This window comes from Seriola lalandi, unplaced genomic scaffold (genome assembly GCF_002814215.2).
Source record: "Seriola lalandi dorsalis isolate HSWRI2012SDOR001 ecotype SW California unplaced genomic scaffold, Sedor1 jcf7180002054941, whole genome shotgun sequence".
NCBI classification, from domain to species: domain Eukaryota; kingdom Metazoa; phylum Chordata; class Actinopteri; order Carangiformes; family Carangidae; genus Seriola; species Seriola lalandi.
This window is the reverse complement of record NW_019525492.1, coordinates 655,041-669,218: the sequence shown is the minus strand read 5'-3', so window position 1 is coordinate 669,218 and position 14,178 is coordinate 655,041. Positions and strand designations below refer to the sequence as shown.

Here is a 14,178-nt window from a genome sequence, read left to right as displayed (position 1 = left end):
TGTGTATCGACCAATCGTTGCAGCTCTATAGTGTTTTATTATTATTTTGCAGTGACAAACACGTCACCTATTCTTCTCTTCTCTGAATGCAGATCGTCAGCGTGACGTTTTTTTCTGTTTCTGTGAACAAATACTGATAAAACCCTCTTCAGCCTCTCCCCACGGGCTCGTCCGTCCACGCTCCTGTTAGTTCTCTTCGCTTTTTTGTCAGAAATGATTAGTACCTGCTGGGCTCCTGCTGACGCTCGGCTGGGGAGAGTTCTGGCTCATCTGACGGATCCGTCAGACAATTATCGTATCCGAGGAAAACACAGGCTTTACTACTGCCAGCGACAGACAGCGGCGGTGCGAGGACGACTGTCAGAGTCTCTGTTTGCTGTGTTGGACCGGCTCAGTGAGAAATGAGTGGTGAATCTGTGTGTGTGTGTGTGTGTGTGTGTGTGTGTGTGTGTGTGTGTGTGTTTAATCTGGCAATCCTGAGTGTGTTTACTCACTTGTGACTGTGTATTTTAACAGAGTTCAGTTCAGTCTCTGCGCTGTTTAATCGGCTGCTTAACGTCCAGAGGCTTTAAGGTCTGAAAACCTGAAGCTGACTCGAGGTCCTCGGAGAAGAAAAGCACAGAGCGAACTCAGGATCAGATCAGTCACACACACACACAAACCAAAGATTTTAAAAAGCTCCTTTAGCTGCAGCTGGTGTCGATAAATCTGCCTTTACAACATTTTAATCCAGAGTGAATTATCCTGATATTTACTGGCCAGATGGACATAAGACATAAAACTAAGATTAACGGTCCTTGGAGGATGAATCTCTCATCTCTCTCGTGACATAATCAGGACAAAATTCCATCTTTTGCACAAAAAACATTAAAATGAACGGAGCAGATTGTTTTGAAACCTACTGAGCTCATTCACGCTCCTCAGGTGATGAACCCTTTTGACTTCAGGGTCAAACTGCTTCACATCAAGAACCCTGAACTGACACTAACTAGACCGCAGATCACCATCTGAGATTTAAGATTTTAGATGTTTTATTACCGAAAGTGTTTGAAACCAATGACCAAGACAGTCATGTATTCTGCCACTGTGTTAAAATAAATAGTTGATCCAGAAAAAAGGTGGACTTTTGCAGAGCTTGAATGCGACAATATAAAAACATTTTTAGCTAAAGGTGCAGGATGGATGATTTAAAATAAAAAAATGATCCTGTAGATTCTGTTTCTTTGTCCGGAGTAAATTCTCTGCTCCTACCTGACCCAAAAACCTGGACTCATCATTCTTACTGCTGATTCCCGTCTGTGACTTCTCTCTAACGATGTCGAGCTCTTGCTGCATCACTGTATGTGTGTACAGTGTATGTTTGTATGATTCCTGACTGACTCAGAGCTGGATTCTGTGTCACCGTCTCTGAAAAGAAGAGTGACGGACCGATGGGGGAAGACAGAGTGACAGAAATGTGAGTCAGTCTCTCTCCTGTCAGACAGCAGGAAGAACAGAACGACGGAGGAGGAGGAAGAGGCGGGGGAGGAAGAAGAGGAGCAGGGAGGGGAGGAGGAAAACAACAGCCGGATTGCTGCAGCTCTGCAGATCGTAGGATGGAGGATGGAGTGTCAGCTGTTGTCACCTGCTGCCACAGTCAACCTGTCTGAAAACAGAGGAAGTGACAGGGACGCACCTGTGGTCTGTATATTTTAGCTCTTTAACTGTGAGTCACACACAAGTTATAATAAACAACTTCTATTTGTTCATTTCATCACTTTATTAAAAATACTTTTACCCTGCAATAACAATAAGCACGGTGAAGAAAACAGACCCTCCTCCATTGCCTCAGTTATTCGTCTTCAGTTAGTTAAACATCACCGCAGTGAGGTCCAGACCGGTTTAAAAAAACTAATTTACAAAGAACTTTTCAGTTTTTGATGACATAAACTTTTCTTTTCTCTGGCAGTTTAACCCTTACCTTTGTACCATTTAAGTTAAATTTCAAAATTAAAGCTTAAATTTCAATTAACAGTTAGTGTATATATAATTGGTGTTATTTCCACAATGGCAGTATAATAAAAAAATAAATGGTATGTAAATACACTAACCCTGCTTAAAGTCCTTTTAGTTTCTTTTATAGATACACAGTAGTTTATGAGAAATAATGTTGTATTTGCATGTTTCCTACAGAGATCTCTGTCCTTTATGGTTTCGTCTTCAGCAGAAAAATGAAGTACTCAGTGTTTTGTCAGCCCTGAGTAGTGACTGGTGTTTCCTCCAGGTCTTAAATAGCAACAGACAACCACATGCTGATTAAGCTCATTGGTGTGATTGCATGGTAATAACTGGAGGCCATTAAGATGAGTGTATCTACATTTTTTTTTTATCAGCTCAGATCTTCTCTCATCTGGATTTTGGCAGCTGGACACTCAGAAAACAATGTTTAGAGACATTTTACTTTGAAAAATCAACCTATAGAGAAATCAACCTTGAGGAAAATGTATTGTATCTATTTTTTTTAACTTATCAAACAGTATATACACGTTATGAATTAGGCTTACATGAAAATAAAAGTCAGAAAATAAAATTATCTGGTAAATTTTATCCATCTATCCCCTTTTATTCATGTCTCAGCTCTATGAATACATTATTTTATATTTAAACTGAATTTAAATGTATGTGATTAATGAATTAAATGCAAACCTGAAAAACTAGAAATCCGTTTTCTATAGTCTGTTTGTTAGATTTTTGAATTTAGTTTTTTACAATTACAAAAATCGTACCAGCAGGGGGCAATGTAAATTGTATCATCATCTGAACGAACCACAGAGAAACTCATGAATGAGACGTCAGATGCGGAAGTGAAACGACAACACGCTCACGTCTGCAGTGACGTGCTGTGGCGGTGAAATGGAAGGAGCGGAGTTTGATGATATTTTAGATGACTGGTTCATCGAGTCCCTGAAAACGTGAGGAAACTTTTTCAATCATTGTTTAAACGGTGAAGTTTATGCTAGCCGCTAGCTACAAGCTCCGTTCATTCCGTAGCGCTGCTAGCTAGCCTCGCGAGGTCAAACCTGCAGTTTTATGTTCTGTTGCTTACCCACATGTTTACATTCTTAAAATAAAAAATAATAAAACAAGTCATTTCCTGTAACAGATTCAGCAGTATTTTAATTCGGCTTTCACTTCTAACACCAAACAGCCACTGTCTTGCTATAACGACAAGTTTAAGAAGTGATAACAAGGGGAACTCCTGCAATATCTCCTTTAAAAATCGCCAGAATCCACAATTCAACACCAATGAAGTAATGTGTGAATTCTCTTATGAATTTATCCTTGATGGATTATATTCAGGCCGAAAGAAAGAATGCATTCTCCTCATTGGAAACATTAAATCATATTTCATAGTTAAAGTATATGTGCATTGCCCTAACATAATAAATATTAAATATTTAAAATTTTAAACGGTGTCTGGTGTCAATGTTTAAGACAAAAAGAAGCTAAGATTACTGTATATAATACGAACATAAACGTCACTTATGAGTAACCTAACACTGCCACATATCTATAGAATTAATACTTTAATGTTATATTATGATTTTACATTATGGAGAATGGCGAAGTGAGGCTTTAGAGTCTAATTCTACATCCTAACTTCATTATTAAAACCTGTGCTGCTGTCTTCTTCTTCTTCTTCTTCTTCTTCTTCTTCTCTCTTAATGTTTCAGTCACACAGAGAAATTATGAGATGAAGATGATGATGATGAAGTCAGACACTAACACCTGCCTGTTTCTCCAGGTACAAAGATCTTCATGTGTATCAGCTGGAACATCCCACACAGGTCATCGAGTGGACGACAGGGAAGAGTAAGTCAATTTATTTTTATTTTATTGTTTTTATTTTATATGTTCTGTTCAATGTTGTTAAATTTTTATGATCCTATATTTTTTATTAATTGACTTATATCCTTTTAATTATGTTAATTATGTGTTTTTATTTGATTTTAATCATGAATCTGTAGCACTTGTGTTCACATTTCACATTTGTTGTTAAATGTGCTGACTGAATGAATTGACTTCACACCCAACCAAATTAATTGACTGATTGTTTCATGTTTGAAATCGGTGTTCATCATTTTTTTCTGTGTTTTGCAGCCGTCTGCGTTGCAGGATACAGTCCGACTAAAAACGAAATCTTGGAGCTTCATCTGCCTCTGAAACTCTTTGCTGATGAAAATAAGGTAATAAAACACCAAACGAGTCTGAGCTTTGTCGTTTATTTTTATAACCAGGTGACTGAAATGTCACTCAGAGCCTCTGCTGTGTGTTGATGTGTTCAGGGTCTCTGTGCGGAGCGGGACTTCAAAGTCGTCCACGGTGGTTTCACAGACGGTCCCGTCCGCTGCCTCAGACACGTCCCAGGAACAAGGTGAGCTGGATTTCCTGAGCTGAACCAGTGTTGTTGTCAAAACCTAAATCCTGTGGTGTCTTTCAGTCTCTGCTCCTGTCCGACCTTCTGCAGGAAACTTAAGTTTCAAAGCTTCTTTCTTGAGCCTCCGTTCAGTTATTTTTAAGTAGTAAAGTTTTTAAAGAATATTCAGAAAGATGAAAAAGATGAAAAGAAGATTTTATTATATTTTAATTATTTTTCACTGGTTTGATGTTAGAATCAAATCTATCATTTATTTTCTCATATAATTAAACATTTAAGCTTTAAAATGTGAAAAATACCGATCATGATTCATCAAAGCCTGAAATGATAAATTAAATTTATTGTGACCATCATATACTAAACATAGAAAACAAAGTGTGTTGTGAAAAATGTTTGAATATTTTTAATCTTTCTTCAAACAAACTCTTATTTTCATTATCAGTTTATTTGCCTTGTATTTTTAGGATGAATCTGGCTCTGTCTGGGGAGTGAAGAATTAAATATAAAATTGTAGTAAATACCCATCATGCAACAAATGGTGAAGCCCCTGAGTTACGTTTGTGTATCATTGTGTTTATATAAAAACATAACAGTAACATTTACTGTTTGCTCGGCTTAAACTAAACGAAGACGCTGCGTTTGCTTCAGGTTTCCTTCTTTTCGATTATCCAGTTCAGCTGAATGACATTTTTTCTCTTTTATATTATTTCTGGTTTTTATCTTTATTGTTCTGCTCGTGCTGATTACTGTCCTGACTTTTGTTCTGGGACGTGTCTGTCGACCAAAAAGAGATAGAGATCAATAGATAGATCAGTCTTTTGTATACAGATACAAAGCAGTAAAGAGAAACACAGATGGTTGTCGAAGTCATTTTTCAAGCTGAAACACTCATTGATCTCTGGTTTCAACTTAATCAATGTGACGATCTGCTGCTTTTCTCTGTTTTATATCATTATAAACTGAATATTTTGGGGTTTATTACTGTTGTGTGGACATTTGAAGACGTCACCTTGAAACTCTGATGGACATTTCTCACTATTTTCTTACATCTTACGGACAAAACAAATAATCAAAATATAGTAATATTAATAATCTGCAGGTGAATTTATAATAATATGTAACAAATACAAACAGAAGACGTTTGATGAAGCAGTCGTAGCTGATAGAGGATGTATGTTCATGGTGTTAATGGCTTTTTATTGTCTATTATTTCATGTGGGAGTTGTGTGTTGGTGAGTCAGTGATTATATGGTTGAAGGCTGAAGCTCCTCTTAGATCCTTTATATCAGAACACACAAGAAAAACAGGGAAGACGGTTTGTTTTAGCAGCATGGGAAAAGGATTTAATTCTGCTTGCATATGTCAATAATTATATTTCATGTCTTTGTTTTTGGAGGTGTGCTGTGACCAGTGACGGGCTGAGCTCCAACCTGCAGGTGTGGGACCTCGGAGGCGACGACAGCGGTGAGTTTAAAGGTCAAAAGAGTGTAAAGGTCTATGTCCATGTGTAGTGTGATTATAGATCAGGTCTAGCTTCTATATTAATACTGTGAAAGTATCAAAGCCTCAGTCCACAGAGAAATGCACACAGCCTGTATTCAGAAACTGAGCCTTAAAACCAGCCGTCAGGACTTATGGAACTTTGTGATGTCACAACAAAGCAGTCACCAAGCCCCGCCCACCTGGACCCTGTTTTTACCTGAAATCTGCCTTATTTTTATTGGATCACTCAGAAAACAGTCAGCCAATCAGAAGAGAGGCTCAGAGCCTCCTCTCTTCTGATTGGCTCACTGACCTGTTGTTACTAGAGCTCCAGAGAGAAGCCTGAGAGAGGAGATGTAAAACTACACTGAGCTGGTTTTTGGTTCTTAAATCCACAAATATAGCTTTTTATGGATCAACACTTCAGATAAAACACAGAAGAGGAAAACATGGAGCTTTAAATGAACCTGGGGAGTTTTCTTATAAACAAGCAGCTCGTTAAGTATTTTAAACCCAGTATTTACGGCCATGTTTACCAGCCAGCTGTCTCGATCTGTAACCAACACCTGTTGATCGGAGAAAAAATGAAACCATTCAGGACCGTGCTGCTCTACGAAGGCAGAAACACACTAACTACATACAGTATTTGGTCAAAACTGAGTCATAATCTGTGTCTGACATTTGTTTTACTTTATATAGAAACATCACAACAGCTGCAACTCGTTTTTTGACTCCAGTGAATTTCATATGATGTGGTGGTTACGATTTAAATCACACACTTTCAATTTCAATATAAATATGAAAAATATTGTGGCAGGCAGAAAGGAAGGAAGGGTTAAAATAATCAGCCTGAAAAGCCCAACAAAACATGTTTCATTCATGAGATGATCACAGGCTGCGAATATAATTTTCCATCTCTGTCACTAAATCTGATGCATCATCTAGTTTCTTTTTTGGACACAAACTCAGACTTTTACAAGCCAAAAAAACAATTTTCTTTACTCTTTTCTTCAACCTTTGTGGTGCAGGTCGTTTCATTGTAAAAATGTGTTTGGTTTGTTGTCGTCCATTGTCAGATGTGATCAGAAGAACAGGAAGCGTGGAGGGGAGGAGGGGTGAGTCGGAGGGGGGCAGCAGGATCGCAGCTCGACTCTCGTCACAGCCGCAGATTCTTCATGGAGCTCGGAGCAGTGACATCCAGCTGACTCACCTGACCTCAGGACAGACTCTGTATAAATTAGGTAACGCAGGTTTATTAGCTTTAACTCACTGCACCAGCTTAAATGGTGTCAGTAGCATTGGAGCAGCACAGAGACAGGAAACAACTTTATAATTGTGTCTCAATCCCATACTGCAGATTAATTCTAAGAATGAATTAAACAGTGGGTACATAGACTGAAACACACAGTGGAAACGAAGGAGCTTTTCACTGCTGAAAATTTACATATGTATCTTATATCAATTATGAAACGATTAATTGATTGATAAAATAATCTGCAAATATTTTGAAAATCGATTCATCATTTTTTAAGCAGAAATAATGAAACGATGCCAAATGTTCTCCGATTCCAGCCTTTTAATGGGAAGATTTGCTGCTTTTCTTTGTTATATCATTGTGAACTGATGTTTTTGGGGTTTTTGGACTTTAGCCCAAACAAAAGAAAACATTTGTCTCTGTGACGATTCATAGATGAGTCAATTAGAAAAATATTAGTTTCAGCCCTAATTTTGTGTTAATATGAAACATAAAAATGTTGCTTTCTTGTTTACCAACTACAGAAACAGTGTATTGCAACTGTTTTCACTTATAGTCTGGTTATGGAATTGGGACGCAGCCAGTGAGACCTAATAGAAATATAGAGTCCAGGTGAATCCTGATGCTGCTGAAAATGAAAAATGAAAATCTGTACAGGAGAGTGGGTGAATTTAAAGCCGTTATTTAGTCCAGCATATTAATGATTTCAAGATTTTTGACCATTTCTATTTATTCTATTGTTGGCTTTATTTTATTATATCTATAAACATAGTTAGCCTGAAGCTACTTATCTGAAGCTGCTCATTTAATGTTGATTCGACGGTGACAAAAGACAAAAGGTTAGAGACCATCATAGCAAACTGCAGGAAGATGAAGATCAGCTGATCAAAATACAAGACAAATATGTGTATTTTATATTTATATAACATATATTTAAATAGGCAATTAGCAAACAGTCATATTTTTCATTTAATCACCTTTTTAAAACCAAATCAAGTTAGCATGTCATTTTTTATATTTCATCTTTCTCTTGTTTGAGACACAATAACATGCAGCAGATTAGAGCTGGAGTCTTTAGGTGAAAACAAAACACCAGTGTCAGAGTTCAGGTCTGACTGGTTCCAGTTTCCTGACGTCTCACTGCTGTGTGTTTACTGATCGTCTCCATCAGCGACATGTCTGTGTTTCTGTCCTTCTGTCCCAGCAGACACCGACTCTGCAGATCCTCTCAGCTCCTTACAGTTTGTGAGCGACAGCGTTTTCCTCGCCGGCTGCTGTAACGGGAACGTTTACGTCGCCGACACTCGGACGTCTGCTGCTCCTCAGCTCTCACCTCCACTGGCATCTTCGGGCGAGTCCATCCTCTGGTGGACGGACGCCTTTGCTGGTCCAGACCCGTCTGGCTGCAGGGTCATCAGACTTTCATCGTCCGGACAGGCGGTGGTCTCGGACCTGAGGAACCCGGGAGGAGCCGTCAGTCGGGCTCAGCTGGACGTTCAGACGCAGCGCTGCGGCGTGGACGGTGTCAGGGTGTCGTGGGCTCCAGCGCTGGACGACTGTATCGCAGTGTCAGGTCAGTTCATGGAGGACGATGGTTCTTAAGGCTCGAGAAACGTCATGACTCCGGCATTGTGTCACCCTGTCCCTGATGATTAGATGATTAGTTTTAGATCTTGGCCCAAGAATGGTGCATGCTGATTGGCTCACTGACACTGATGAAATTTATCCAGTTATTCCTCAAGTATTGAAATTTGGTGCTGAGTGACAAGTTCGATACCCAGCCCTATATAGTGTTAATATTATTATAGCCTTGTAAACACAACTGTTGCACTGTATATAAGACAACGTTTCAGATGATCTGTCCATCCCCAGTTCATCAAATTAAAACGGTAAGCTCAGAGTCGCTCTGATCCTGACTGATGATTCCTGCAGATCACTGCAGGGGCTGCGATTTTATTTTTAAACCGTTTCAAAGCTGAAGAAATAAAAGTATCAGAGCATTTACATTTGAATAAAGGTTCATTTTAATGTCTCTTTGCTGCAGGGGCTGGATTTACTTATTTTCACTTCAAAAATCAACAGAATATGAAAGCTCCCCATAGCTCTGACTTTGTAGATGCGATATTATCATAAGCTTTTGGAATGATCTCCAAAATAAGACTTTTGTGATGATAAACTAGAACTTTTTCCTTTAAGAATCAACTAATCTGATGAGAGTTTCTAAAGTTCCCTCTGTCCTCTGGCAGGTTTCAGCGGAGCGGTTCAGATCTACAACACCTCGGTCTGGAGGACGGAGCTGCAGGAGTCCCGGCCGCTGTTTGAGCATCGAGGTCACGTGGTTTCATCACAACAGTCCAATGACGGCGTCCCCGTCTACGTCACCTCCCACGTGTGGCATCCTGACCTGCCGCGGACGTTGCTGTCCGCAGCCTCAGATGGCTCCGTCCACGTGTGGGACTGGGTCGACCAATCGGCTGCTGATGGTCCAGCACCAGGAACAAAGTGAAGCTCTGGTTCACATGGAGAGAGGATGATGAAGAGAACTCATGTTACCTGTGTACTGTACTGAAGCTACAGCTGAACAAAGGAAAACAGTTCAGTGTTGCCTGTGTGGATTGTACTGCTGCCTCCATCTTTCATGATGAGGTGAAGAGATGAAACTGGAATTTAGCTGAAGAAACTGTTTTAAAAAAACAAAACAAATGTATCTCTGAATTCAGGTTGAGCCGAACACATTTCTACTTGTTGTAGTTTAATTCTAGGCTTTAAGTTGTTCATTATTACTTAATTATGACCCGTCAGGTTTTAGTTTACATAAATTAAAGCAAGTGATTTTCTTACTGTTTGTCATTCTTTTGGTTCAAGTGCAACATACATACATGCTAACAGTCATGCTAACAAAGTCATCAAAATGTCATAATATACTATATGAAAATGTCATTGTAGGCCTATAGTATGCCAAAAAATAACATAATATTGTAAGTAAAAAAATAATATCGTACAAAATAAGAGTCAGAAAAACATAAAATTATATTAAGGCATAAAAATGTGAAAACGTCATAGTATAGCAACGCCTAAAAATGTCAAAAAACCATATAGTATAATAATGCACAAATAGTCACAATAAGACATGAAAATGAAAAAACTTCATATTATAAGTCAGAAAAATAAAAGACGTCAGTATAGTATGGCATAAAATTGAAAAAAAAACGTCATAGTATGGCAAAAAAAGTCAGTATAGAAAGGCATAAGAAAAATGACAAAAAACGTCATAGTACTGCAAAAAAAGTCATAGTATAGTATGGCATGAAAATGAAAAAATACGTCACAGTACAGTAAGGCAAAAAAATGAAAAAAAATGTCATAGTATAGTAAGGCATAAAAATGAAAAAAACATAGTATAGTTAGGCATGAAAATGAAAAAATACGTCGCAGTATAGTAAGGCATAAAAATGAAAAAAAAACGTCATAGTATAGTATGGCATAAAAATGAAAAAAACGTCATGGTATAGTATACCATAAAAATGAAAAAAAACGTCATAGTATACTATGGTAAAAAAAAGTCAAAGTGTAGTAAGGCATAAAAATGAAAAAATAAAACGTAATAGTATAGTATGGCATAAAAATGACAAAAAACGTCATAATATAGTACGGCAAAAAAAAGTCATAGTATAGTTAGGCATAAAAATGACAAAAAACATCATAGTATAGTAAGACATAAAAATGAAAAAAAACATCATAGTATACTATGGCAAAAAAAGTCATAGCATAGTTAGGCATAAAAATGAAAAAAACGTCATAGTATAATATGGTATAAAAATGAAAAAAAACATCAGTATACTATGGCAAAAAAAGTCATAGTATAGTAAGGAATAAAATGGAAAAAAACATCATAGTATAATATGGTATAAAAATGAAAAAAAACATTATACTATGGTACAAAAATGAAAAAAAAAGTCATAGCATAGTGAGAATAAAAATGGAAAAAAACGTCATAGTATAGTCAGGCATAAAAATGAAAAAAACGTCATGGTATAGTATGGTAAAAAAAAGTCAAAGTGTAGTAAGGCATAAAAATGAAAATATAAAACGTAATAGTATAGTATGGCATAAAAATGACAAAAAACATCATAGTATAGTATGGCATAAAAATGACAAAAAACATCATAGTATAGTATGGCATAAAAATGACAAAAAACGTCATAATATAGTACGGCAAAAAAAAGTCATAGTATAGTTAGGCATAAAAATGACAAAAAACATCATAGTATAGTAAGGAATAAAATGGAAAAAAACATCATAGTATAATATGGTATAAAAATGAAAAAAAACATTATACTATGGTACAAAAATGAAAAAAAAAGTCATAGCATAGTGAGAATAAAAATGGAAAAAAACGTCATAGTATAGTCAGGCATAAAAATGACAAAAAACATCATAGTATAGTATGGCAAAAAAGGTGATAGTATAGTAAGGCATAAAAATGGAAAAAAACGTCATAGTATGGTATGGCATAAAAATAAAAAAAAAGTCATAGTATAGTAAGGCATGAAAATGACAAAAAACATCATAGTATAGTATGGCAAAAAAGGTGATAGTATAGTATGGCATAAAAATTACAAAAAACGTCATAGTATGGTATGGCATAAAAATAAAAAAAAAGTCATAGTATAGTAAGGCATGAAAATGAAAAAAAAACATCGTATTATACTACGGTATAAAAATGAAAAAAAACGTCATAGTATAGTATGGCATAAAAATTACAAAAAACGTCATAGTATGGTATGGCATAAAAATAAAAAAAAAGTCATAGTATAGTAAGGCATGAAAATGAAAAAAAACGTCATAGTATATTATGTTACAAAATGAAAAAAAAACGTCATAGTATAGTATGGCATAAAAATTAAAAAAAACGTCATAGTATAGTGAGGCATAAAAATGAAAAAAAACGTCATAGTATATTATGTTACAAAATGAAAAAAAAACGTCATAGTATAGTATGGCATGAAAATGAAAAAAAACGTCATAGTATAGTATGGCATAAAAATAAAAAAAAATGTCATAGTATAGTATGTTACAAAATGAAAAAAAACGTCATAGTATAGTAAGGCATAAAAATGAAAAAATCCGTCATAGTATAGAATGGCATAAAAATGAAAAAAAAGTCATAGTATAGTATGGCAAAAAATTAAAAAAAACGTCATAGTATAGTATGTCAAAAAAAAGAAAAAAAACGTCATAGTATAATATGGCATAAAAATGAAAAAAAAGTCATAGTATAGTATGGCAAAAAATTTTAAAAAACGTCATAGTATAGTATGGCAAAAAAAAGAAAAAAAAAGTCATAGTATAGTATGGCACAAAAATGAAAAAAAACGTCATAGTATAGTATGGCACAAAAATTTAAAAAAACGTCATAGTATAGTATGGCATGAAAATGAAAGAAAACGTCATAGTACAGTATGGCATAAAAATAAAAAAAAAACGTCATAGTATAGTAAGGCATAAAAATGAAAAAAAACGTCATAGTATAGTATGGCATAAAAATGAAAAAAACGTCATATAGTATGGCATAAAAGTCACAGTATAGTTAGGCATAAAAATGACAAAAAATGTAATAGTATAGTGAGAATAAAAATCGAAAAAAACGTCATAGTATAGGAAGGCAGAAAAATGAGAAAAAAACATCATAGTATAGTAAGGCATGAAAATGAAAATTAACGTCATAGTATAGTATGGCATAAAAATGAAAAAAAAACGTCATAGTATAGTATGGCATAAAAATGAAAAAAAAACATCATAGTATATTATGGCACAAAAATGAAAAAAAACGTCATAGTATAGTAAGGCAAAAAAAGTCATAGTATAGTAGGGCACAAAAATAAAAAAAAACGTCATAGTATAGTATGGCATAAAAATGAAAAAAAACGTCATAGTATAGTATGGCATAAAAATGAAAAAAAACGTCATAGTATATTATGGCAAAAAAATGAAAAAAAACGTCATAGTATAGTATGGCATGAAAATGAAAAAAAACGTCATAGTATAGTATGGCATAAAAATGAAAAAAACGTCATAGTATAGTATGGCATAAAACGTCATAGTATAGTAAGGCATAAAAATGAAAAAAACATCATAGTATAGTATGGTACAAAAATGAAAAAAATGTCATAATATAGTATGGCACAAAAGTGAAAAAAAACGTCATAGTATAGTATGGCATAAAAATGAAAAAAACGTCATAGTATAGTATGGCATAAAACGTCATAGTATAGTAAGGCATAAAAATGAAAAAAACATCATAGTATAGTATGGTACAAAAATGAAAAAAAAATTGTCATAGTATAGTATGGAATAAAAATGAAAAAACGTCATAGTATAGTAAGGCATAAAAATGAAAAAAAACGTCGTAGTATAGTAAGGCATAAAAATAAAAAAAAGTCATAGTATAGTATGGAATAAAAATGAAAATGAAACGTCATAGTATAGTATGGCAAAAAAATGAAAAAAAACTTCATAGTATAGTATGGCATAAAAATGAAAATAAACGTCATAGTATAGTATGGCAAAAAAGTCATAGTATAGTTAGGCATAAAAATGACAAAAAACATTATAGTATAGTATGGTACAAAAATGAAAAAAAACGTCATAGTATAGTATGGCATAAAAATTAAAAAACCGTCATAGTATATTATAGCAAAAAAAGTCACAGTATAGTGAGGCATAAAAATGAAAAAATATGTCATAGTATAGTGAGACATAAAAAAAAAAAAAGTCATAGTACATTAAGGCATAAAAATAAAAAAAAAACGTCATGGTATAGTATGGCAAAAAATTATCAAAAAACGTCACGGTACATTCAGGCACAAAAAGTCACAGTATAGTAAGGCATTAAATAAAAAAAAACGTCATAGTATAAATCTTTAATTAGTTTCTCTCTTTATCAGAGGACACTGTTTGTAGAGACAAACATTCATGAAGCTCATAGTCCTTTTTTCAATCATTGTCTGAACAAAAGAGCAAA

The 14,178-nt window shown here is 35.1% G+C and overlaps 1 protein-coding gene across 1 annotated transcript; it reads left to right on the top strand.

Moving 5' to 3' along the window:
• Positions 1-2,805: 2,805 nt before the first annotated feature.
• wdr73 (WD repeat domain 73) lies at positions 2,806-9,995 on the top strand. The gene is made up of 8 exons (XM_023393636.2): positions 2,806-2,951; positions 3,785-3,852; positions 4,141-4,226; positions 4,326-4,414; positions 5,814-5,881; positions 6,976-7,140; positions 8,362-8,727; positions 9,401-9,995. Exons 1-8 carry the CDS (start codon positions 2,893-2,895, stop codon positions 9,658-9,660), a joined length of 1,161 nt encoding a protein of 386 aa, XP_023249404.1. The 5' UTR covers positions 2,806-2,892; the 3' UTR covers positions 9,661-9,995.
• Positions 9,996-14,178: the final 4,183 nt, after the last annotated feature.

What these genes read in the sequence shown, in the direction of transcription:
- wdr73 (XM_023393636.2), top strand. Translation starts at nt 2,893, where the DNA reads ATGGAAGGAGCGGAGTTTGATGATATTTTAGATGACTGGTTCATCGAG. An exon ending in TTCATCGAGTCCCTGAAAAC is followed by an intron (nt 2,952 to 3,784) that starts GTGAGGAAACTT and finishes CTGTTTCTCCAG; the next exon opens with GTACAAAGATCTTCATGTGT. An exon ending in ACAGACTCTGTATAAATTAG is followed by an intron (nt 7,141 to 8,361) that starts GTAACGCAGGTT and finishes CTGTCCCAGCAG; the next exon opens with ACACCGACTCTGCAGATCCT.